General features: G+C 41.4%; 1 protein-coding gene across 1 annotated transcript in view; it reads left to right on the top strand.

Moving 5' to 3' along the window:
* The window catches only part of RIMS2 (regulating synaptic membrane exocytosis 2), a 517795-nt gene that overhangs the window by 261615 nt on the left and 229529 nt on the right, over window positions 1–26651 (top strand). The window contains exons 14-15 of the mRNA XM_075920242.1: window positions 1490–1646; window positions 6552–6665. Of these exons, the coding sequence (XP_075776357.1) occupies window positions 1490–1646; window positions 6552–6665 (271 nt within the window). The remainder of the gene's footprint in view (window positions 1–1489; window positions 1647–6551; window positions 6666–26651) is intronic.

The raw sequence follows: 26651 nt of genomic DNA, 5'->3' as shown, positions 1-26651 counted from the left end.
AACCCTAACTTTTAAAAGTTTGGTTCTTGACAGGGAAGAGTTGCATATGTTGTATCTCAAGTCCTCCTGTTATCTTAGATGTTGTCTGCCAGAAGGATTTATAATTTTAAGTGGCAACATTTTTCAGTGTGGTGCAATCAGACTATTTTGGTGCCTCTAAGTATCCCCTCACCAAACTGCTTGACTACCTTCTTCTGGATGAAATACCAAATCCATCCATGTTTGTTGGGTAACAACTATGGCTTGTCATAAACTCTTTGAAGACCACTGTCTCTGCAGGTCCTTGTCATCAGGATTAGTTTTAAAATTCTTCCATCTCTTGTGACACGGCTCCCTGTCACTGGATATGAGTGTGGTCCTGACAAACCTCATGAAAGCTCCTTTAGAACTGCTCAATATCTGTGATCCCATACGTTTTACCTAGAAGGTAATGTTCCCCAGGCAGTGACCTCAGTTTCAAGAGCTGACAGATTAAAGTAGGACAGTATGATGGTATTTACTTATTTGCAATTTCTTCCGAAGCTGGAGATATATTTCCACTCTAATGAGTCTATCATCCTTCAAATATATAGCTCATATTCATATGCTCATCCTACTGAGTCTCTTCTCCATAAATGTGATATTTAATGGGTTTCTTCTTTGTGTGTATGAATTACCTTATAAAGTCTGACCTTCTCTTTTCCCTCTTTGATTCCATTTATTTCTGTTCATGTCTGTAGAATGGATACAGCTGTCATGAAAAGGACCATTTGTTTGCATTTTGCCATCTGATTGCACTTAGTATTGTTATAGGTTGGTAGATTTTCTGTTAGGACTTTTCATGACTCATACTAACTAAACATCAAAGATGTGAACTACAGGACATCCACATTTTCCTTCTTACATTTATAAAGTTAACACTATTGCTTAAATTTGATCCCAAGAGTGGAGTCCCATTTCTCTATGTCAGTGCTGTGTACCTGTTTCTGAAGTAGGAGCTCCCACACCTACTCCCTCCATCTCTTCAGAGTATTATTTTTCATTTAGGATCACCGATTTTTGAAGGATTTTGAATTATGAAAATTCCTCTCTGCGCCGCATCATGACAGTACATCATTTCTTAAAAAATTGCAGTAACTTATTTTTTTATCTTTTTGTTCTAATAAAAATCCTGTTTTAAATTAATGTAATTAATGAATCATATTCTTCAGAGATCATCTTTTTCCTCTAAATTAATGTTTGGAGAGATGCCAATTTAAATGGAATTTTAAAGGAAATTTAAGTGGCAATTTAAAAGGAAATTCTATCCTAACTATAGGAAACATACTCATATTTTATGTTACACACATTTTGAAACAAATGTATCATAAGTCTGTCAACAGTCAAAACAGCATTGCCTTATTTGTCATCTTTTATGACATATTTAACAAATGCAACATATTTAATAAATTAGAAAGTAAACAAATCCAAATGTGATTTCAGTTTTGCTGATCTTTTATATTTTCTTTAGATTACCGACATAATGGAAGAGATCTTCAGAGTTCAACGTTATCAGTGCCAGAACAAGTAATGTCATCCAATCACTGCTCTCGGTCAGGGTCCCCTCACCATACAGATAGTATAGGTCGGACTAGATCTTGGTCTCCTAGTGTTCCTCCTCCACCAAGGTAAATCACTATATAGATTCAATATCTGTGAAATTATGAATGTAAGTGTTACTGAAATCCTTGAGGCTATCTGTACTAAGTGTTATCCCAAGAAAAATAGTGAATGACTAAAACACAGAGCAATTGTTTTGCTCTTTATGAAATAATGATTTTTTAAATAATATAACATTGTGTAAATTAGTCCTTCCCTTTTTTACATCAGTCTGTCAAAAGGACTTTCTAATCTAAAACAATAGAAATTTGTATCATGTTTCTTCTAAAAGAGAAATATACAAGGTTAAAGGTTTTATGATCTGAGGTGTTCTTGTTTTCTATCAGTGTGTCAATGGCTATTTTCTGTTTCTATGTTTATAAATGACCAGTGACTAAGCCTTGGGAAATCCAAAGGTTCTCAGTGTTCTATTACTCATTTTGGAAGCAACAAAGGTAGATTAACACTTCTATAGCGGCTTTATATATAGAAAAGAATTTACATCCTTTTTCTGCAGCAGCCTCTGGTGCATCCTGTGAAAGAAAGATTAGAACATCTGCCTTACACTCCAACTATATAAGATAATGACTATTACAGGACTTAAAATACCATTTAAGAACAGTCTTGTTAAGAATGGATAGACACTGCCTTCATGGGAATGGTTTCCTTCAAGAGATGCAAAAATAGAGATCTAGTCTTGAATGGGTTTCCTCTTGGTGTTAGTTATCATTTTCGAGTGCCAGGCCTCAGCTGCACAATTCAGTATAGCTATACTAAAAGTGTAGTTGCACTGATTTAACATGAGATGATGATCTGGCCATAATATATATACTGCCTATTAAATATTGAGGCCTGGTCTATACTAGGACTTTACACCAAATTTAGCCACCTACACTCAAATTTTCTAAGTGATGTGTCCACAGTACCAAGTCTGTTGCACTGCCATTTGTTATTCTTAAAAGAAGCACATGGGATCTTTTTCAGGGGGATAAGACAACACACTGTATTTATTGATAATATAACAAAATATTTTATGCATTTACACACACACACACACACACACACACACACACACACACACACACACACACACATATATAAACACACACGCCCTGCTGATGGAATAGTTGCCAGTCTGTTGCTCAGCCCAATCTATTGGCCAGATAGGTCGGGTGTGAGGAAGGAGCCGAGTTTTTGTCTGTCTGTACTGATACGCCATAGTCATAGCAGGACAGGAACCTGAAAAACCATACGAGACACTCCATCCTTTATAGGATTTTTCTTCCATGCAAGTCTATGCACTTTGCCTTGTCAGGCCTTAATCAGTCATTTAGCATCACAATCAGTTTTTCTGCGACATATGTTTATCTAGAGGTTGTTCTCACAGTCATCTGATATCAGTATGCATACGACCCCTCCTGGGAGTTGTCTTCTGGCAAAAGTTGTTGTTGGTTCCCTATCAAGGGGTACTTGCCACTAACTTCAGGGTTCGTCAATCTGCCTCGGTCTAGTTTGCGTCTTCAGTGTGCTTTAGCTTAGTTGATAATTATTTGGTACTTCTGAGTCTCTGGCCCTTCCTCTGACCATTTGAGCATGCAGTGGCCTTCACACTTATCTCTCCTAAAACATTCTTGCTCTTATTCACACAAACAATACATTTACAGAATTCCAGCATGGAACTTCTAGTCACTTTAAAAAAGTTGTAAAGTCTTTCAACATAATTTTTTTTTCTATCTACTACAAGGCTTTATCTAATGCTGACATCATTATGCATTACAATACTCTATCCCTTCACTTCAGTATGCTAACATCCAACAGAGCTGGAGCTAAGTTAACAAGCTGCCTGTCCTGTCTGAGGCCTACATCTTGTATTTAAGTTTAATCCAAACCTTTTGTTATAACACACATTCATTATAACTAACTACTAGTTACAGAATTCCAGGGCTACAACTTAGGTGCCATGAAATCGATTCCTGTATTTCTGCTTTTCACTAGGAATAATGCTATTTCTAACCATGCATGGTCAAAGTGATGGTGGTGTAGATGCAATGTTGCTGGAAATTCAACGCTATTGGCCTCTGGGAGGCCTCCTGCAGTTGTCCACTCTGACCGCTCTGGCCAAAATTTCCACCTCTACTGCTCACCTGTTGAGCTAAAAAAAATCCCAGGAACAGAAGCCTGTCCCATGTGGCCAGCTTTGCAAAGGCTTTGAGAGTAAGCAGCTCACTGCGGGGCACATGGACATGAGTTCCTCAAACAATCTGTTGACACTCTGATGAGAGTGAATACCTCTGCTCCCATGGGCTCTGCTTCCCACAGGCACAGAAGAGCATCAACCTAGAGTGTGCAGAAGATCTTGGACCTCATTGAGGTGTGGGGAGCTGAGTTAATCTTCAATGAACTCTGAGCCAGCAAGAGGGATGCCGAGATCTGCTGCAGAACCACAAGTTGCCTCAGGGAAAAGGATTTGCCAAGAATGCCCAGCAGTGCAGGGTAAAAATCAAGGAGCTCAGGCAGTAGTATCACAAGGCCAAAGAGGAGACCGCTTGCTGGGTCCAAGCTGCCCATGTAGGGCTTTACGAGCCAGAGGAGTAAAGGGTAAGCTGGGTCATCCAGGATCAAAATGGGCATGTCAACCTCTTCAACTCTGATTGTCTAATTGGGGAAAAAAGTGCCAATGTGCATCTTTTGGAAGAGGCAGGAGTTCCTAAGGATGCAGGTATCTTGACCATCTCACGTTGTGGTCGGTGAAGTGGCCCTTGTGATCTAGGAGCGCCTGAAGCACCAAGAAGAAGCATCTTTGTGGTTGATATACTCTGAGGCTTGTTGGTCAGGGGCCACGATGGGGATGTGTATCCTGTCTACGGCCCCACTGCAGTAAGGGAAGCCCATGGTGGCAAAGCTCTTCAATATGGTATCCACATTCCCCAGACAGCATAGTATGAGAACAGCCCCGACTGTAGATTTCCCAAACTGATTCCCGACTGATGGGTAGCTTTCTGGCGTGGCAAATGTCTATAACACAGTTGTCATACACTTCTGCACAGTCAGAACAGGTCCCATGTGTGTATCCTGGCATCTCAAGTCAGGGCAAGTCATTTGCAGAGTTCTAGAAATATGGCCTTCCACATTTGGAAGTTCTGCAGACACTGCCGATCATACCATCTCTGCGTCACAATGCAGTCCCATCAATCTGAGCTTGTCTCCTGATGCCAGAACCAGCTTTGCAATGTGTCCATAGCATTGTCTGGTGACTGCACTAGCACAAGTTCATGGCCTCCATGCCATGCCAAGCTTTGTCCTTGTCCTCTTCCTGGTGAAGCACTGTGCACAGGTTATCAAAGTACAGTTCCATGAGGTGCACGACAACACTTATTAGCACAACGATTCTTTCTAGCATCCCAGACTCCATGCTCACAGTACTCTGGCATTAGCACAGACAACCAGGACACCAAAAGGAATGAGCATACTGCATTCCCTTTATCTCACATGAGGGGAGAGGGACTAGAGGAGTGCTGTATAAGACGCAGCCAACATGAGCCCCTCTAATCACCCGCTGCCAAATTTTGGACCCAGTGGACACCAGAAGCTTAAGCACGACTGCCTACCTCACTCTCTGAGTCGACAGCAGGCTCCATAATGTGGATGCACTACTTCGGACAACATTTGATTCTTGCCCGTAGTGAAGACACTGACCTTCGCCTTCTCAAATTCGGGTGCCCAGAAGCTGTCACTGCATGTGTCTTGATTTTACAGTATAGGCCACAGATTCCAAGAACATGGAAATACCTCATTATTCTGATTCATCTAATTAGAATGATTTCCTTCATTGTATGATAGTCTGTAAACATTTTGCCTAATATATTATGTGAACATATAAATGAAAATACAGTATCCTATTCCATTTACCTAATAGTACTATTAACCAATACGTTTATCTTCCTTTCTTCCTAGTATTGGTGCTACAGGAAAAGAGGGGTTATTGAATGCCAACGATTATCAGTGTTTATGTTGAATAAAACATGGGTGAAATCTTGGCCCCACAACTGAGGTTAAAGTCAGTGATAAAACTTCATATTACACAAGTTAGTGGTAAAACTTCAGTGTAGCGAAGATTTCACTCGCTATAATAATTACTTTTTTGCTACTGGAATATAGAAAATGTTTAGTTAAAATCCATCTTCTTCCTTTAGTTTCCTAAATTATGCAAATTAAATTGTTGCGCTACTTCTTCATTACAAAGCAGATATCTAGTAATTTCTAGAAGTAATATTTTACTTGGCAGGCTAAATTTTCCCTTAGTAGTCCTCATATCATTCCATAGTAGATTGTCTCTGCTAATATGGAGAAACACCATCTGGAACATTCTAGTTCCCTACAATAAGTCTCTGAGGGTATGTCTACACTAGCCCCCTAGTTGGAACTAGGGAGGCTAATGTAGGCATTCAAAGTTGCAAATGAAGCCCAGGATTTAAATATCCTGGGCTTCATTTGCATCTTCCCAGGCGCCGCCATTTTAAAATCCCCCTTAGTCCAAACTCCGAGGTGTACTGGTAGTTCAAATGAGAGATCCTAATTCGAACTGCCTATTCCATGCCGCGTGTAACTAGTGTAGACATACCCTGAGTTAGAAAGCAGATTTCTGCTACAGTGCATCAGTCTATAAGTGCAGTGGCTGAAATCACTTCCTCTGCTAAAGTCACAGTATCTGTGACACTAAGGTAGGCCTTTTCTCCTTAAATAATGATAGCCATTATGTCAGCAATTCACTGTGAGGCTTATAATTATGTGACAGTACAAGTATGTGAAAGATAGACATCTTAAAGCTTTTTAATGGCTGACATTTTCATTAGCAGAACTAAATTTACAAATCAATATAAGGACATGGTCTACTGCTCACCCTAAGACTTTGATGGCTTTTATGTCCTCGGTAGGAATGTGGAACAGGGACCTCGAGGGATTCGATCTACTCCTGCACATTATAATACCATGAACCGAATGGATAGACATCGTGTAAAAGATGACCACTACTCCCCAGACAGAGAGAGGTAAAAATTATACAGGATTAGAAAATCTATAGTCTATAATCTATAGTCTATTGTCATCACAAGAGAGTTATTTCAGTGTGATATATTAATTCTAAATTTCAGGTCACTAAAGTAAACAAAAAATCCCACATAAACCTACATAGCCTCATAGTTCTATAGATGATATGTCTTTAGTTCTTTTTAGTGGATTAATATTTAAAATTCACAGTGTGTTCAGGGCTGCCTGAACTGCCATTTTGTATTCTCTTCATAAGAAAGAGAACAGAAAAATCTTTGAGGTTGTGGCTGTTACACTAGCAGTAAAACTGATTCTCTCTTTGATTTTATTTTGATTATTTTCAGTTTTTTAAACAATTTTTGTTTTTTACTGTTTTTGTAAGGTCTCCAGACCAATGAATATGTTGAACAATATGTAGCAGTATTAATTGATAATTTTCATTGCTTCATGAAAATCACATAGAAGGCCATATTTTGCACTCTGTTTTTGTGCAAAATGCCCATTGGGTTTCAGTGGAAGTAACATCCATATAAAAATGGTATATGGCACAAGCAGTTCTTAACTATTCTTACATTAATGAGCCATTTACCATTACAATAATGCTTTGCCATTCTCTGAGATCAGAATTGGGCCTTAGAGTTTAGCCTTACTGTTTAGAGTGCAAATCTCTCCATGATAGATTTTTTTTTGCAGAACAGGGCTTTATAAATTGTGAGCAGAGACAGATCAACCGATCTAAATTTTAATGAATTAGAAGAGAGATGCAGTTTATAGTTGGCTAGTATAACTCATTTTGCTATATTACTTGTGATATCTTCTGGAGTTGTTGGAGTGCCATGGCAGGCTGCTTACCACCAAGACTTTGGGTCATAAAATAAAATGAGAAAGCATTTGTATCACTTAGTTTTAAAAATACTCCTGCTTTTGAGTACATTTTGTGCAACAAGATGGCAATATACTCCTCACAATTATATAGATAACATTGCTAAATATCGTAGCATTTGGGTTTTTTTCAGAGCCCAATGAGCAATCATATGTTGTCGTCACTTATGCAATTGCAGTAAGACAAGTTAATATTTTTGCAGATTATTGATGAAGATGAACTATCTCATTAATGATATCAGAATTACGTAACTGAATTTGTTAACTTTAGAACCTTTAGGAATTTAGGAAACCACATTATTTTATGATAAATATATTGAACAGAAAAAAACATTGTGTTTTATATGGACATTAATGCAATGGTCCATAAATGTGAGGCACACAATCCCCAGGCAAATTGCAAATATTAGGGAAAAATTACCAATTTTTTTTTGACAGAACAGAGAAAATGCAAAAAGTAAAATACCCAAAAGCAAAGAGATCTTTCTTGTTCTAGATTTTCTAACTATGTTTGTAAATACACTTAGGTTGTATCTTTATATTCACAGATTTCTTTTATTAGAATCTTTGCCTAAGTATCCCATCCCAGGGAAAAACATTACATAGCAAGGTATTGAGGCCATTTCATTTAATTTTGATGTCCTAAAGCAATGAACTCAGGATTCTAAGTGATGACTGTCTGGTTTTTTTAAATATGGAGGAAAAACAGAGTGCTCTTGAGTGTTGTTATATAATCAAAAGACATGAAGCACCACATATAGCTCTTGTAAAAACTGTTTTCAAGTTTGAATTTGGTCTGAGACATACATACACTATAAAAACACACACATTCCTACCATACAAACACACATACAACAATGCAGGGACTGCTGAACAGAACCATTACAATCCATTCTCATTACTTCAAGCAGACACATCTTGATCCAGTCAATAATCAGTGAAGAGCATTTGAAATTTTGTTAACTGGTATGTCAGAAAATACACAAGAGTTGTGACACTGGCTACGTCTACACTGGCATGATTTTCCGGAAATGCTTTTAACGGAAAAGGTTTTCCGTTAAAAGTATTTCTGGAAAAGCGCATCTAGATTGGCAGGATGCTTTTCCGAAAAAGCACTTTTCCCGGAAAAGTGTCTGTGGCCAATCTAGATGTGCTTTTCCGCAAAAAAGCCCCGATCGTCATTTTCGCGATCGGGGCTTTTTTGTGGAAAACACTACTGTGCTGTCTACACTGGCCCTTTTCCGGAACACTTTTCCGGAAAAAGACTTTTGCCTGAACGGGAGCAGCATAGTTTTTCCGGAAAAGCACTGATGATTTTACATTAGATCATCAGTGCTTTTCTGGAAATTCAAGTGGCCAGTGTAGACAGCTGGCAAGTTTTTCCGGAAAAGCGGCTGATTTTCCGGAATAACTTGCCAGTGTAGACACAGCCACTGAGTTTTGGTATGACATTCAGATGTTTGCAGCAATAGCATAGTGTTGTATTTATACAATGGTACTCTGTACTGTGATCTTGCAATATTATGATGCAAACATGACAATAGGGTCTCAGGGTGATGATGTTTCTTAGTTTAGGGCACTCTGAAACTTCATTAGCTGACAGAGGTGCTCACCAAAAGATTTTTGGTTGCTTGTTTATTCTTATGAAATTCTTGAGCTCACGTGTCAATACTTGAAGAATTATTTTTCTTGTTTTTCCCTCTCCAAATACTTTATATATTGATCTATATTTTAAAACAAACAAACAAACAAACAAACAAACAAACAAACAAACCATAACATACCCTATCTTCCATGTATTATTTGAAGTATAGCTCAAAGATTCAAATAACTGAAATTTCTGTTATGAAATACATTCTCTCAAGTATTATTGACTGAGAGTTATAAAGGGGGAAGAAAAAGAATAGTCCAAAACCTTCCAAAGTTTATATTCTTTTGTATAACTAACATCAGGACTCTGAATGGGAAGGTAATTAAAGAATCAAAACAATAGTAGTGAACATATTTCAGATGTTCTTCTTGTGTTCTATAGTCTATCTGTTCACACTAAATTCCTAGGGTAAAATCTTGGTTCCACTGAAGTCAATGGTAAAACTCCCATTGACTTCAGTAGAGCCAGGATCTGTGTCCTGGATCTGAGTTCTTATTTTATTGTTATTGTACTATTCCTTCTGGAAATTCTTAGTTACTGCTGAATAACATGCAATGTTGCTAGATACAACAGAGAAGTTTCTGTTTCGAAGTCTCTGATAGACTTCTGGAGTCTGATCAGCTCTTGACATTGCTGAATAGTAAAGTAAATTTCAACAGAAGGAAAATTGCTATATTTTCGTACAGTTACACCCTTTATTTTTGCTGCCAAAATTATCTTGAGTTTGTCTCACGTTTAGTTGTAAATGGCTAAGTGCATACTTTACATTACTGTGTTTTGATGGCTTCATATGAATCAATAAGGTTGCACTGCATCACTCTGTGGTGATTGGGGTGTATTTAGGACTGCTTGGGAAATGGATTCATCTGTATAAGTTTCTCACTCCACCTCAAACTACTCTTCGTTACCTGGCTAACGTGTGGGAGTGAACTCTGCCCTCCATGTTGCTTGCTCATTTTCTGGATAATTCAGCTTATGGTTGAGCATGCATATCCAACATTAAGGAGCTATGCTACTGCCATATAATACAGGCCCAGGATTTGGAGCTCTGTAGGATTACAGTTTGGAAGGAAACACAAATTGGAAGGAAACATGAGTCTTAGCCCAGGCTGAGTGGTTAATAAAAATCATATGAAAAACAATTTATTAAGAACATATGATGGTCTACACTGGATCAAACTAATGGTCCATTTAGTCCATTATGCTGTCATCCAACAGTGGCTGGCACCAGACACTTCAGAGGGAGTGAAACGAACTGGACAAATTTTCAAGTGAACCATTCCCTGCTATGCTGTCCTATTTCTAGCAATCAGAGTTTAGGGACACCCAGAGTATGAGGTTATATCTTTGACCATCTTGGTTAATAGACATTGATGGGCCTAACCTTTATGAACACATCTAATTCTTTTTTGAGCTCATTAATACTTTCGTCTTTCACAGCATCCTCTAGCAATACGTTCCACAAGTTGACTTTGTGTTGTGTCAAATTGTGGTCACTGCTTTATTAAAAAAAAAGATCTAGAGGTGAGCTGCTTCCCATTACTGGCTCACATTCAGTTTGTGATCCATTATAATCCCCAGATCCTTTTCAATAGCACTGTTACCTAGCCAGTTATTTCCCATTTTGTATTTGTGCATTTTATTTTTCCTTCCTAAGTGTAAGTACTTTGTACTTGTCTTATTGAATTTAATCTTGTTTATTTCAGACCAATCCTTTTGCATTCTAATCCTGTCCTGTAAAGTGCTTACAGTGCCTTCTAGCTTGGTGCACATTTTTAAAACATATTTCCATACCTATGTCCAAGTCATAAATTAATTATTGAATAGTATTGGACCAGCAGAGCATGTTAGACCCCAGATGGACCTACTAGATATGTCCACTCCCCTCACTCCAAGGGCAGAAAACCATTGATAACTAATCTCTGAGTGCACCCATTGTATACTAATTTTATCTAAACTACATTTCCCTATTTTGCTTTTGACAATGTCATATGTGGGACTTCATCAAATGCTTTATTAAAATAAAGTTAAATTACATCTACTGCTTCATTTCCCCTATCCACTGGGCCAGTAACCCTATCAAAGAGGAAAATTAGGTGGGCTTGGCATAATTTGTTCTTGAAAAATCCTTGTTGTATATTACTTATCATTTATTATCCTCAACTGCTTTCAAATTTATTAATACATGAATATTTAAATCAGCCAGTACTTGCTATATATTTAATTTGTTACACATTTAATTTGTGAAATTAATTAAAGACGGTAAAAAACCAGAGGTTACTAATCTGACTAATGTAATTAGTACAGCAATTGAAGGGAAAAATGATTGGGCATCACATTGGAAAAGACAGATAAATAACACGAGTAAACACCATGCAGATAATACTTGTTTTTGGTTCAGACAGACAGTGCTTAGTGAACACCCAAAGGAGGCACATAAAATTGGCTTTATGCCACTGTTAAGCCCCACACTAAGTGCATTTATTTTGCTTCTAGTGGTTGAGGATCTTCAAAATGTAACTTTGCTCCAACCATGCCCCCTTCTGACTCACCAGCTTTGCCAGTCTGAGGACAAAATATTAGGCAGTGGAACAAGGCCCAGTCAGAGCGGAATGGAAACCAAAAAGAGGATAATTATTATCTAAGGGCTTAGTTCTGTTGTTAAAAAAAAAACCAGGCATCAAAAACACAGTTAACTCTTTGCACTAGATGAGAAAGGACGGTATAGTGCACATACTACCTTTTAATGTTAGTGTGTATTTGTTTACTGTGTATGTTCAGATCTGGACTTTGGTTAGTTGTGTGATTTGTCACCTGAACCACTTAGTATTGTTTCTGTGCCCTTATTGGTTACATGAGCCTTTATCAAAAAGTGTAGTTTTCAAAGAAACACTTGGATCTTTTAAAGATGTAAGGAGCGTCAAAAGGAATTTGTGCAGAACAGGAAATTAATGAGACCAGGAATTTTTAAAGAGACAAGTGGGTGAGGTAATCTCTCTTATTGGATCAGCTTCTGTTGGAGAAAAGCTTTCAAGCCACACAGAGCTCTTCTTCAGATCTGCAAAAGAACTCCCAGCATCACAGCAAAATACAAGGTGGGACAGATTGTTTAGCATAAATAATTAGCACATATTTTAAGGGACCATTCAAGATAGAGTGGCTCCTTAAAACCTCTAGAGTCATAGGACAAAAACAGAGGTTAGTGGGCTACATATTATTGAAATTGTATGAGGAGTACCAGTTAATTCGAGCTAAGGAGTTTTTCTCGGAGTATCGTGTCTATACGCGGCAAGTTAAATCGGGCTAGGCACTTTCCAAAATGGCGACCGGCTGTGACTATTCTAATCAAGCGTGGGATATTTAAATCCCGCACTTCATTAGCAACTTCAGTTGCCTTCATTTGCCTCTCTAGTTCGAACTAGGGGGCAAGTGTAGACATACCCTTAGAGAGTAATGCTAGAATATAATTTACCTTTATTTTAATAAAGCTTTTAACAAAATCCCACATATACCATTGTCATAAGCAAACTTGGGAAATGTAGTCTAGATAAAATTAGTATAAAACTAGAGCCATTTTATACTAAGACACTCCAAGGTTTATGCTCTCGGGCTTGTCTTTTGAAAGAATTGGTCAGGTTTCCTTTGGAGATGAGGACTGATCGATCAGATATAAGTGATTACTTTGGGAAAGTGTTCACTCATAGGTGATTGAGTGGTTTTGTCTTTTTATCATTTTCCTGTGTGAGTTCATTCAAGAGCATAGCGATTTTCTGGTTTGACCTACATTGTTATTATAAGGCATTTAGAGCAGAGGTGGTGGGTATAATAGGCGGGGGAAGGCATTGCCTTCTCAAAGCACCACCCCTGCTCTAAATAAGCACCACTCTGGCTCCACCCATACTCTAGCCCCAGAATGCCTTCTGTAGACATACTGGGGGCAGAGTGTTGCTGCCCCCAAGTTTCCTCCCTCTGTGTGATTCAGGGCTAGAGACGCTGAAGCCACACACCCTTCCACCTCCCTGTGCTCTGGGGCAGAGGAGGTTAGGGCTGTGTGTTGCCCCACCTCCGCATTGGGTTGGGGCCAAGGAGGCTGGAGCCACGTGTCCTCAACCTTCCCTGGGCTCTGGAGTGGGGAGGCTGGGGCTGTGTGCCACCTGCCCTGCCCATGCTCCGGTAAGGCTGGCTCCCAAAGTAGGGGTGTGTGTGTTAAACTGGGTGGGGTTGGAGGCTTGCCTCCCCGAGCATGTCTACACTGGAGAATTATTGTGAAATAACTCCCCATATTTGGAAATGACAAGGTGAGTATCCACACTACCAAGCCTATTATTTCAAAATAATAACTCCTGCTTGTGAAGAGGAATAAACTTATTTTGAAATACTTGTTTCAGGAGTTATTATTTTGAAATAACGTATTTCAAAATAACCTAGCAGTGTAGACACAGCCTCCCAGTTGACCTTCAACCACCAATCATACACGTTGTTGATCATTGTGGCAGTGGAGTTATGTTTCCAGGCTTTGCATTCAGGGTCTGCTGGTGTGTCCTGGACTGTGGGGAGATTGCTTCTGATGATGAGCTTAGAGAGGCTGGGGGGAGGGTTGTTTTGAGGCCAGAACAGGGGGTTCAGAAAATATTTCTTTCAGGATGGGGTCCCCATTGAATAACATTTTTTTAATGATACCTCACATGAGTTCAAGTGTGGAGTGGTAGGTGTGAAGTCATAGAAGGATTTATTTCTATATTGAGCAGGTTTTCTCAGGTATTTAAGACATTTAAAGTCTTTTCCTGTCCTTTTTTTTGCATACATTTGGCTATATATGTAGAACTCATGTATAAAAACAATGAGATTCCTTCCTGACTGAAGGAGAGGATAAGATATGTCTGATTTATTTACTGTGTAGCAGACCTTGTTTTTACACAAAGTATTTGTGTATTTGTGTATATGAAAGGTCATATTTATGAGCATTACAACTACAGCCTTATCTTTACATAGATGGAATTGAAATTAATTGCTGTCATGTATTCTCTTTCCTATATACATCACAATGCACATCTTTCTATATATCTGATAAGAATATGGGCTGAATGTGCTAGTCTCTATTATTGTCAAACTAGCCTGTCACTTTAACTTACATTCACCAGTTATTCACCACGACCATTGTTATGTAGTATATACTGAGCACATGTGAGAAAGGTGTGTTGAAAAGGGGCATTCAGTTCTACTGCTGAGGCAGTTTCTCTTATCTGATCTGAAAAGGTTCCTGTGCTTTATGTTCCCTCATCCCCTTACTAACAAACCCACAAAACCTGGGTGCAAGGTTCCCTCTAAGCTGTGCTACCTAATAACCCTGCACAGGGGCTCAGGGCTGCAGCACACAAGAGCTGACATGGCTGGGAGAGAGGGTCCTCTCCATTAGCCCTATAGTTCCCTGCTGGTGCCAGAATAGCACGCTGCTCCCCCGGCTCCAGCAGGGAGCTGGCACAGCCAAGGGGAAAATGTGTTCCCTGTCCGGCTGCAGCAGCAGGGCCAAATTAAGAATGGGGCTTTAGGAGCTGAAGCTCCTAACACCTCTGTGTTCTGGGCCAACCCTTCCTGATGGGACAGGAGAGAGGCAGCTCCACACAGTTGTTCCTTCCCCCATCTGGAGCTGTGGCACCATGCCAGGAAGCTCTGTTTCCCCAGCTCCCATTGGCTGGGAATTGTAGCAATTGGAACTACAGGGGCCAGTGCCTGCAGGTGAGCATGGGATAGCATGTAGCACCCATTCCCCCCACCAAATGGGAGGTGCCCAAGGGCCCATGGTAAATGCTCTGCGCCTTAATCTTTTGCTCAAGCACCCGCCACCACTCTTGCTCCTTTCTAGACTCCACACCCAGCCCTAGATCCCCTCCTGCACCCTAACCCCTCCTTAGACTGTACACCCCCACCTCAACCTCCTACCCTGAGCCTACTCCTACACTCCTTGTCTTGGCCTAGACTCCCTCTCCTGCACTCCAAACATGTCATCCCCATTTACACCCCATAGCCTGTACCCCCTCATATCTTAAAGTATAATAGAAACCAAAATAACCTGTTGCAAGCTCTCAAGTATAGTTTTTTGCTTAAATATTCAAATATATATTTTAGGAAAATTATGGAGAATTTAGTTTTTAATGGTCTGGGTGTTATTTCAACATCTTAACAGTTTTCTGTCTGACCTAATTTTTGCTTTAACATGGCTGCTTGTGTAAGCTGAATTAAGGCTGCTTGTGTAAGCTGAAAGTCTTGACTCCTATGGAAGAAATGTCCTCAGTTGTCTTTTTGGGGATTGAAAAACTTTTAATAATAACTTGGTTAAGACATAATTTTTCAAATTTAAAACTCTATTAAAATACTTCTGTAAAGTAAAATGCTTTCTGACTGCTGCTGCAAAAAAATAAAAATAAAAAATAAAAATGCAGCATTTGAAAACCTTCTCTGAAAAACAGATTCTTTATGAGTATTAGTTCTCACCTCAAAGGGTAGTAGATACATCATTAGGACTTTAGATTATGAGAACAATCACTGTAAATGATCAGTTTAAATAACTACAGGTTGGACCTCCCTGGTCCAGCACCTCGGGACCTGAGCTGTCCTGAACCAAGGAGTTTGTCAGACCGGGCAGGTCAGTGTTCCCCCTGCTGGCTGCCTGCTTTTGGGATCCTCTCCTTGGGGCTCCCTGCCCTGCCCTGGATCCTCTAATGCTGGCCCGGCAGGCTGCCTCAGCATCCCTTGGGGCTCCCAGCTGGGACTGCCTGGCTGCTGTGGCCCCACTGCCACAGGGTGTTCCCCAGGATTCCCTGGAAGGGGCCGCCCAGCTACCCCACCCCTCTATTAGGGCTGGCCCCCCTGTTGCCTGATAATTCTTTGGGGTTCCCTGGTGGGGCCACCTGCCTCCACCAGCCCAGCTTCAGCCAGGGCATTCTTGGCCAGTGCTGCCCAGTCACCCCAGCCCCGCTGTCACCAGGAGTTTCAGAGGGCTCCAGCACGGGCTGCCTGGCCACTACCAGTCCTACTGCTGCTGGAGATTCCCTGGCCAGACCTCCCACTGCTAGTAGCTCCTCCGCAGCTGGAGGTTCCTTGTCTGGGACTGGGACTCCCCAGCCACTTGGCCCACTGACACCGAGGATTCCACAGGCCAGGTCAGGGGCTCCCCAGCTGCTGTTGGGTGCAGCTGCTGTTGGTCCAGCCTGAGCTCCCCAGCTCCCACATTGTTTCTCACTACTGCTTCTGGTGCTCTTTGGTCAAACAACATCCGTCCCAGATTTGGGAGGTTCAACCTGTAGTACTTAATGTATTTACAAACTACTTTAAATATTGCATTTTCCTTAATATAATATATTTTAATAGTATAAAGAGCAACCATATAATAAATGAACAATGTGCAATAAATTAGTTATCTTTCCAAGTTACTATGTATACAAAGTTTTAATGGAGGTTTATTATATATGTAACCCCTCCTGTTACCTAGCCCAGTGTGGGGTTATTAAGCATAGGGGAAGCCTTGTGACTTCTTACACCACTGTGGGAAGTTAGGCCTGAGGCTGCTTGGTGTGCTTTCAATTGTGTGTGTATGTGTGTGTGTGCACCTCAGACCAGACCCACTCAGACAAATCACCTGGAACAGGCTTTATTCCGTAACAATCATAAAACAAGATCACAATTCAGCAGCCCTTTCTCTCAGCATGCAACCTCTATGCTGCTTCTAGCACAGTCCCTGCTGAGGGCACAGATTACATCCTGGCAGGAACCAGGAAGTTCTCCCAACATGCTGCAGTTTGTAGTCCATAACTTGTACTTCTAGGGCTGCTGCTGAAACACACTGGACCTTGGGCTACATATGCGTTGTAGAAAGCCAGTAATCTGCTTGACTTCCTCAGAAGGAGGACTGTGAAGATGCTGATATTGCGAGTGAGGAAGAAGACATTTTAATTTATGTAATGATACCTGAAAAAATCAGAAAAACATTGTGGTGTATCTAACTATAACAACTAGCTAAAAGTTATCAGTGACTATAAACTAAAATGCTTAACATTTAATGATCTAGCCAGCTAGTAATTGCTTAATAGGAGTGGATTCACTATGTAATAAACATCCATACCTCTGATAAATTGAGAACATGGAATCAGTCAGATGTGTGTTTTCCCTCTACCTAAGAAATCCACTAGTATGCTTTATTCTTATCCTCCACTGTAAGTTATTTTGTTAATTTTCTCTTATGTCCCTGTGATGCAATTTATTACTTGCTGCATCCAAGCATAGCACCATTGAAACTAGGAGGATCTGCATGGGTGCAGTAATTGTAATTTGCAAAATTGGGGCCTTAGACTGTAAACTGTTTTGGATGATGACGATGCATTTGTATGTGTTTAGAAAACACTGAACACAAATATCTATGCATTATTTCAACTAACCTCATATAGCTATGAGGAGTATCTACTTTTTTGAGGTTATGTTGTGGCTCATGGCATATTTTGTCTTTATCATAATGGGAACCTGGCAAATATTTATGTAAAATATGCTATAGTTCTGCAAGGCTTTCCTTTAATAGCTGTGTCTGCCTGATTAATGCCCAATCACTTATTATTTAGAAAAAGAGCAATTGAGAAATACATATATTTAGACAAAAATTGATCCAAAGGAATTTATTTTTATGTATTTCTGATAAAATTGGTCTGCATATCTAGGGTGGCTTTTTACAATGTCAGTGTGTACTTTGTTGTTACTGAAATAGGAATATGATTTTGAAAATCTGCAAAATCTATTTCATGTCACTTTCTGATAGAATAGTAAGCCTGCAGTGTACTCTGTCTTGATAAAAATAAGATATAATGATGTGGCATTCTCCTGGCAGACAAACCAGGTCCTGTGAGGTGAAAGACAGTTTAGTTTTTATGCAGGCTTTAACTATCAGTCTCTCCTGAGACTTGCAAATCATGCTGTATTGCACTAAATTATGAGTAGTTAGTTTGTGATGAGGGCTACTGTATGTTACAAAGTATACAGAAACTGCCAAAATGAGATTACTGAAATGAAAGACTAGCGCAGGGGTGGGCAATAATTTTTGATAGGGGGCCACTCCAAGAATTTGGTTAGTGGTCGAGGGCAGCACTCTTCCATGACATTAATGAAGGAGGTCTGGGATGGAGGTTGGGTGTATAAAGGACCTTGGGGTAAGGGATTGGGGTGTGGGATCTGGGAGGGAGTTTGGATGAAGGAGGGGAGTGTGACCTGGGCTAGGAGTGCAGGTGTTTGTGTTGTGACCCGGTACAGTGGATTGGGGTGCAAGGTCTGGGAGGGAGCAGGAGAGGATTATGGAAGTGGGAGGTGTGTACAAGGAGGGAGTGCAGGGTCTTGGAGGAGGTTGTAACCTGGGGCAGGAGTTCGGGAGGGGGTGCAGGGATTTGGGCTGTGACCAGGGATAGTGGATTGGGATACAAGGTCTGGGAGGAGCTTGTAACCTGAGGAGGGGTGTAGGAAGGGATCCAGTGTCTGGGAAGATGTATGGGGGCTGAGGCAGGAGTTCAGAAGGTTTGGGTTATATGGGGTAGGGATGCAGGAGTGGGGCACAGGTTTGGGGGAGGGAGGGACTTGGGTGCCAGAGGCAGGCTCTGGCTGGAGACCTTATCTGGGTGGCTATCAGCCAGCAGCCCAGCAGGTTCTTTAACCAGGGTTCCTGCCTTCGGGTCATGTTTGCTGCTGCAAACACGGTGAGCCTAGAGGTTGAGGGGGGAGGGTCACTTCACATGCTGCCTGTCCTGCAAACAGGCAGCTGCTATTGGACAGAAACCGGCCAATGGGAGCTACTGGGGGGCGGGGGAGGGGGAATAGTGAGAAGCCTTTTCATAGAATCGTAGAGTACTAAGACTGGAAGGGACCTCGAGAGGTCATCGAGTCCAGTCCCCTGCCCTCATGGCAGGACCAAAAACTTTCTAGACCATCCCTGATAGACATTTATCTAACCTACTCCAGAGATGGAGATTCCACCACCTCCCTGGGCAATTTATTCCAGGGCTTGCCTACCCTGATAGTTAGGAACTTTTTCCTAATGTCCAACCTAAACCTCCCTTGCTGCAGTTTAAGCCCATTGCTTCTTCTTCTATCCTCAGAGGCCAAGATGAACAAGTTTTTTCCCTCCTCCTTATGACACCCTTTTAGGGTATGTCTACACTACAGTGCTATTTCAAATTAACTTAATTCGAAATAGTTAATTCAAATTAAGCTAATTCGAAATAACGCATCTATACACAAAAACTATTTCAAAATAGCGTTTTGCTATTTCGAAATAGCACGTCCACACTGAGTGGAACCTAAATCAAAGTTAAGGCTGTCCAGAACCAGTGCCGGCAACGCATCAGGTTAGGACTTAGTGTGTGAGGCTGCTGCCTGAGGCTAACTGAGCTCCATGCTTAAAGGGACCCTACTCCCACCCTGGACAGACAGTTCTCAGGGTTCCCCACTTGCTAGTCTACCACGATGAGGGACAGCAAGTAGTCCTGTCTTGGAGTGCCCTGAGTGCCCGAACTCGGGACACCACAGCACTCGGCCACATGGAGCCAGAGCTGCCACTGGGCATGCCGATGTGTTTCATGGGGTCGTTGCCATTAGCCTGGCTGCACTTGCTGCAGGCTGCCATCTGGGGAGTCCACTTGGATGCTGTTAGGATCCAGGAGGCCCTGAGGGAGAGAATCCATCCTGAGGAGCCCTCAAAGCCTCCCCAGTCCTCCCCACCGGGGACTTGTGCCCCATTCCTCCCTCACGTCCTTCCACTTACCACTCCCTAGCCCACCTTCCTGATGTCAAATAAAATACATGTATGTTCAAAAATAGAAACTGGGTTTATTGAACAAAAGTGGGGGGGATGAACCTCTGGGGAGACTGGGAAAAGGAGGTGGAAGAGGGGAAGAGAGAGGGTGGAAGACTGGAGGGGGAAACCTGGGAGGAGGGAGCTAGAAGGGGGAAGCAAGGGGAAGAAGGTGGAGGGGAAGCTAAGGGCTCAGAGTTGGGGGTCTCACCAGACCAACTTAACTTTCATGGTAACCTGCTCCTGGGTTCGCATGTGGCCTTTGGTGGCCAGGCTGGCAGCTATCCTTCCATAGACAGCTGCATTCCTCCGTCTAGTGTGGAGATCATGGACTTTGGGAGCATCCCCCCCAAACTTGAATAAGGTCCATGGTCTCCGCCCGCCTTCTCCAGCCCCTGTCAGGCTTCTGGGAGCTGGCAGACTGCTCCTGGGAAGCGGTGGAGGGCTGGCTGCCAGTGGCTTGCTAGCTCATGTTTTGGGGCCACTGAATCAGGGGCCCCGGTGGCCACTGCTGGCTCTGAGCCGGCAGGCTTGGAGCTGGCATAGGCACTGTGACCAGGGTCTACCCCTTTAATCTCTCCGGGGCTGGGGGAGAGAAGAGTAAGTTTTCCTGTTTGTGCCCAGAGTGGCCACCGGGGTCCCTGGGAAGGACTGAAAGCCCCCTATTTCGAATTAAGTGTCTACACAGTACTTAATTTAATATAGCTATTTCGAATTTGGTGTTACTCCTCGTAGAATGAGCTTTACCAAATTCGAAATAAGGGCTCCACTATTTTGAATTTATTTTGAAATAGCGGTTTGCCTGTGTAGATGCTATTAAAGTTAATTCGAAATAACAGAAGTTATTTTGAATTAACTTTGTAGTGTAGAAATACCTTTAGATATCTGAAAACTGCTATCATGTCCCCCCTCAATTTTCTCTTTTCTAAACTAAACAAACACAATTCTTTCAGGCTTCCTTCATAGGTCATGTTCTCTAGACCTTTAATCATTCTTGTTGCTCTTCTTTGGACCCTCTCCAATTTCTCCACATCCTTCTTGAAATGTGGTGCCCAAAACTGGACACAGTACTCCAACTGAGGCCTAACTAGCACAGAGTAGAGCGGAAGAATGACTTCTCATGTCTTGCTCACAACACACCTGTTAATGCATCCCAGAATCATGTTTGCTTTTTTTGCAACAGCATCACACTGCTGACTCATATTCAGCTTATGGTCCACTATAACCCCTAGATCCCTTTCTGCCGTACTCCTTCCTAGACAATTGCTTCCCATTCTGTATGTGTGAAACTGATTCTTCCTTCCTAAGTGGAGCACTTTGCATTTGTCTTTATTAAACTTCATCCCTTTACCTCAGACCATTTCTCCAATTTGTCCAGATCATTTTGAATTATGACCCTATGCTTCAGAGCAGTCGCAACGCCTCCCAGCTTGGTATCATCTGCAAACTTAATAAGCGTACTTTCTATGCCAATATCTAAATCGTTGATGAAGATATTAAACAAAGCCAGTTCCAAAACAGACCCCTGCGGAACCCCACTTGTTATACCTTTCCAGCAGAATTGTGAACCATTAATAACTACTCTCTGAGTACGGTTATCCAGCCAGTTATGCACCCACCTTATAGTAGCCCCATCTAAGTTGTATTTTCCTAGTTTATTGATAAGAATATCACGCGAGACCATATCAAACGCCTTACTAAAGTCTAGATATACCACATCTACTGCTTCTCCCTTATCCACAAGACTCATTATCCTATCAAAGAAAGCTATCAGATTGGTTTGACACGATTTGTTCTTTACAAATCCATGCGGGCTGTTCCCCATCACCTTGCCACCTTCCAAGTGTTTACATATCATTTCCTTAAATACTTGCTCCATTATCTTCCCTGGCACAGAAGTTAAACTAACTGGTTTATAGTTTCCTAGGTTCTTCTTATTTCCCTTTTTATAGACGGGCACTATATTTGCCCTTTCCCAGCCTTCTGGAATCTCTCCTGTCTCCCATGATTTCCCAAAGATGATTGCTAGAGGTTCAGATACTTCCTCTATCAGCTCCTTGAGTATTCTAGGATGCATTTTATCAGGCCCTGGTGACTTGCAGGCATCTAACTTTTCTAGGTGATTTTTAACTTGTTCTTTTTTTATTTTATCTTCTAAACCTACCTCTTTCCCACTAGCATTCACTATGTTAGGCAGTCCTTCAGACTTCTTGGTGAAGACCGAAACAAAGAAGTCATTAAGCATGTCTGCCATTTCCAAGTTTCTTGTTACTGTTTCTCCATCCTCACTGACCAGTGGGCCTACCCTGTCCTCGGTCTTCCTCTTGCCACCTCCCTTGTACTCTCAGCATTCACAGAATCACATGGTGCAGCAGCAGCCAGCTTTCCTGACTGCTCAACGGAGACTGGGCAGGCAGGGAGCCAGCTGAGGTTCTCAGGGACTGAATCTGGGGCTTGGTGGACCAAATCTGACATGCAAATCATATTTTGCCCATCCCTGGACTAGTGCCTGATGTATGACTTTGTCCATGGTTTCAAAGTGTTACTGGGGGGGAAGTCACCTTGATAAGACTGGTACTGGAGTGGAAAAATCTAGTTTTATGCATTCTGGCCTTCAGAAATTGAAATAGACATTGAACTCTGATTTGAGTGAAAACATAGTCACTCACTAGAATTTTCCTATAGCAAAGAAGCATAAAGGAATGTTCGCTTAAACTGATTCTGGAGGGCATGACTATATTTAGTGCTACTTTTCCTTTTTTCCTCAATGTTGCACATAAAACAACCTGACTGTTGTATAACAACACTTATTGCGATTTTGCTTATCCTTCATTCCTTGAAAATCAAACCTAGGAATTAGTCTATTTTTTTTGTTTTGTCCCCTGAGAAAAATATTAAAATCCAAAACATGGACCATAGTGTATTTAATTATTAATTGCTAACCATCTCTTTTTTCTCTATAGCTATCTTTATTTTATTCATCTGTGAATTTTCTTTAAGATGTTTCAGACTATAGTAAAATCATTTTAACAGTATTTTTAAAAGTCAGTGTAAAATTTTGAAAGAGAAGAATCAATTAAAGTCCCACTTGTCTACTTATGAGATATGTAAAAAACAATGATCAGAAAAAAGTTATTCACACAGTTAATTTCTTGAAATGTTTTTTACTGACCATTTATTCTTAAGATGTGATCTTTAGGAACCTGTAAAGGATTTGTGAGCATATTAGACTTCAAGGGTATGTCTGGACTGCATCCCTCTGTTGGCAGAGGGATGCAGATTAGGTAGGTCGACATTGCAAATGAGGCAGGGATTTAAATATCCCACGCCTAATTTGCATGAAAATGGCCACTGCGTTTGCCGACTCAGCACTTTGTCGGCAAAAAGCAGCAGTCTAGAGGGGGATCTGTTAAGAAAGAATGGCTTTTTCGACAGATCCCTTATGCCACATGTCAGCATGTGTTCATCATGATCATGGTAACAGCATAACATATTTGTTCATGTTGTTAATTGATCACCCTCCCCAGTAAAGAAAATTCCAGGATTGTCAATCTGTCTCTATCACTCTAAAACCTAGAATGTCTGTTCAGCCTTTTCTCAAGACTAAACATGCCCATTTATTTAACCTTTTCCTCATAAGTTAGCTTTTTCCAAACCTGTAATGTGGTGTGACTCACCACAATGGCACTTCCTACTGGCCATCCAGGGAATTAGCTTGGTGCAACCATGCTCCTCCTCAGGTGGTGTCTCACCCACCGTCACTTCTGCTGTCTTTACCACTCTGGGACCCATGGCTATGCACCATTCCATTCATTTCCCTCCCCTTTTCAGGAGACTGGCAATCCTTAGTTCCACCACTTAAGTCAGAGGACTCTGTCAGTCTAAGGTCCAACCCCTCTCCTCAGGGGCAAACTGAAATGTGGATGCACCCCACTTGCTAATGAGGCAACTGGATGAAGCAGGGAGGAAGGGAGGGAGATTTGCCAACTGCTTTGAATCCTAACTTAGCGACCCTATAGCTGACAGCCACCTACTGTCCCTCCTCCAGCCTCTGCTGCCTTTTTCCCTTAGCCACATCCTCATAGCCCAGCCAGAAGCTTCTTTGTCCCTGTATCAGGGTTTCAATCTGGCAGTCAGTTGGACTGGAGCTTTCTCACTTCCCTGACCCTGTGCAGCACTGCTCAATCTGAAGGGCTATTTCCGCAGTTAGTTCTTCTGTCTTGCATTCCAGAGAGAGACTGCTTTCTGCTCAGCTGAGCAACCCTTCTTATATGGCCCTACCTGGCCATGATTGGCTGCTCTAAAAATCCTTTCTCTAATTGACGGGCTCTATAAGCCTTCTTCCCATTGATTCGGGTTGCTCTCTGAGGGCTGCTTTAACTCCCCTGTTATCTGTGTGAGGCAGCCTCCCCACACTAAAACCTTTTAGCACTTTTGTTTCCATCCTCTGGTCTCTCCAATTTGTCCACATCTTTCTGAAAGAAAGAAAGAAAGAAAGAAAGAAAGAAAGAAAGAAAGAAAGAAAGAAAGAATCAGAGACTTTTAATTGTGTCAGTGAAGCAGAACTATAGTCAAGGGCTGTGTCTACATTGGCACCCCTTTCCGGAAAAGGGATGCTAATGTAGACTTTGGAATAGGCAAATCCGCGGGGGATTTAAATATCCCCCGCGGTAATTGCATTAACATGGCTGCTGCTTTTTTCCGGCTTGGAGATAAGCCGGAGAAAAGCGCCAGTCTAGACGTGATTCTCTGGAAAATAAAGCCTTTTCCGGAGGATCTCTTATTCCTCCTTCCAAAGTATGACTGCTTGCAGCTACACGTAGCAGTCAGAAATTAATCCGAACTAAGTCCTTAGTTTGAATTAACTGTTACACCTCATTGCAGGAGGAGTAACAGTTAATCCGAACTAAAGACTTAGTTCGGATTAATTTCTGACTGCAGCATGTAGCCGCGGGCAGTCAGTTTGAACTAAGGGGATTTAAAAATGCCACCCGCCTGGGATCATGCAAATGAAGCCTGGGATATTTAAATCCCGGGCTTCATTTGCAAATTTGAATGCCTACATTAGCCACCCTAGTTCAAACTAGGGGGCTTGTGTAGACATACCCTAACATATTGTTCTCTCCCCATCTCTATAGGGGTGTCTCTCAGAACACAGAGTGCTCTTTGCTCCAGACATATAACTGTAATTTAAATAGGAAATTCAAGACTTTATGTTGGTGCTTCTTATTCCATAGACTGTAGTGTTGCCAGTTTCCAGTTTCTGGTGTCATACAATGCCTCCCCATTCAGATGACACTTCCAGATGGTTGGAAGCAGTCTGAGGATTACATGATCGAAGTTGCTGCTTGGAACTGATGGTCTGGAACAATATGTACGTGTCCCCAGAAGTGGGATGGGGGGTTCTAGCACATGAATTCATCTACATATTTGCCTACTTCAGTGTATCTTAAAGTGGGCTATGGGACTTTGAGAAAGCTGCTAATGGGCTGCTCCACTTTGTTTACCTAAAGATTCTGCAGTTACAGAGCTTTGCAGTTCTCATTGGTTCCAGTTCATCATTTCCAGCCAAGGGGAGCTGCAGGAAGTGTCAACCCAGGCAATGTTGCTTCCCTTTGCTGGAAACAGTGAACCAGAGACAATGGGAGCTGTGAGACTCAGTGGCTGTGGAGCCTTTAGATAAACAAAGCAGAGTGCTCTGTTAGCTTTGAGAAACACTGGCCTAGTTTTACAACAGGTTATATAAAAAGCATGAGCAAAGTAAGTACAAACTAAAATGCCATAGAATGACTTGTTTACACTGCTCTATATTCTGTACCCTGAAATGTAAGTACAATATTTATATACCAATTGATTCATTTTACAGTTTTGTGGTAAAAATAAGAAAGTAAGTAATTTTTCAGTAGTAGTGTGCTGTGACACTTGTATTTTATGCCTCATGTTGTCAGCAAGCAGTTTTTAAATTGGGTGAGACTTGGAGGTATACAAGACAAATCAGACCCCTAAAGGGGTACAGTTCTTTGGAAAGATTGAGAGCCACTGATCTGGAGGACTTATCTGAAGTTAAATTCACATTCTCTGTGGAAAAATACCAACATAGTCATGGTAAAGAGCACATTTCTACTTTTCTCCAGTTTTTGCAGAAATCATTCAAGGATTTTGAGTTAAATTTTGTACAGGAATGTACACAGGCTACAACCAAGAGATACCTGGGCAAGAAATCACTGACCAGGTAGAGTTGCGATGTCATTGCAGCCTGTTTTGACTAGCTGCTTCCAAGTTTATAAAGAAAAAGTATAACTACTTTAAAGACAATGCCAACTACTCCTCTCACCCTTCTTATAAGAAGCAGGTTAGAACGGAGGCTCCAGTTCTTTTCCCAGAATCCTCATCTTGCAGTGCTTGTAATCATTTGTATGAAGGGTTTACTTTTTGTCCTTATAACCCTTCACATTGTGAACTACCAAACCTAAATGGTAGTCAGATTGTAGCCTTGGTCATTGATTCTCTTTCCAAAGAGAAATGTAGGACCTAGGTCTGGGCTGAATTAGAACCAGGAAGATTTTAGAAGGCTGCCATGTTTTTGGATACTTCTCCCTGTTTTCATTAAATTTGAGTTATAAAATTTGTAAA

Source organism: Pelodiscus sinensis, chromosome 2 (assembly GCF_049634645.1).
Source record: "Pelodiscus sinensis isolate JC-2024 chromosome 2, ASM4963464v1, whole genome shotgun sequence".
NCBI lineage: Eukaryota > Metazoa > Chordata > Testudines > Trionychidae > Pelodiscus > Pelodiscus sinensis.
Note: the sequence above shows the minus strand (reverse complement) of the source record. Positions and strands in the feature narration are given on the sequence as shown.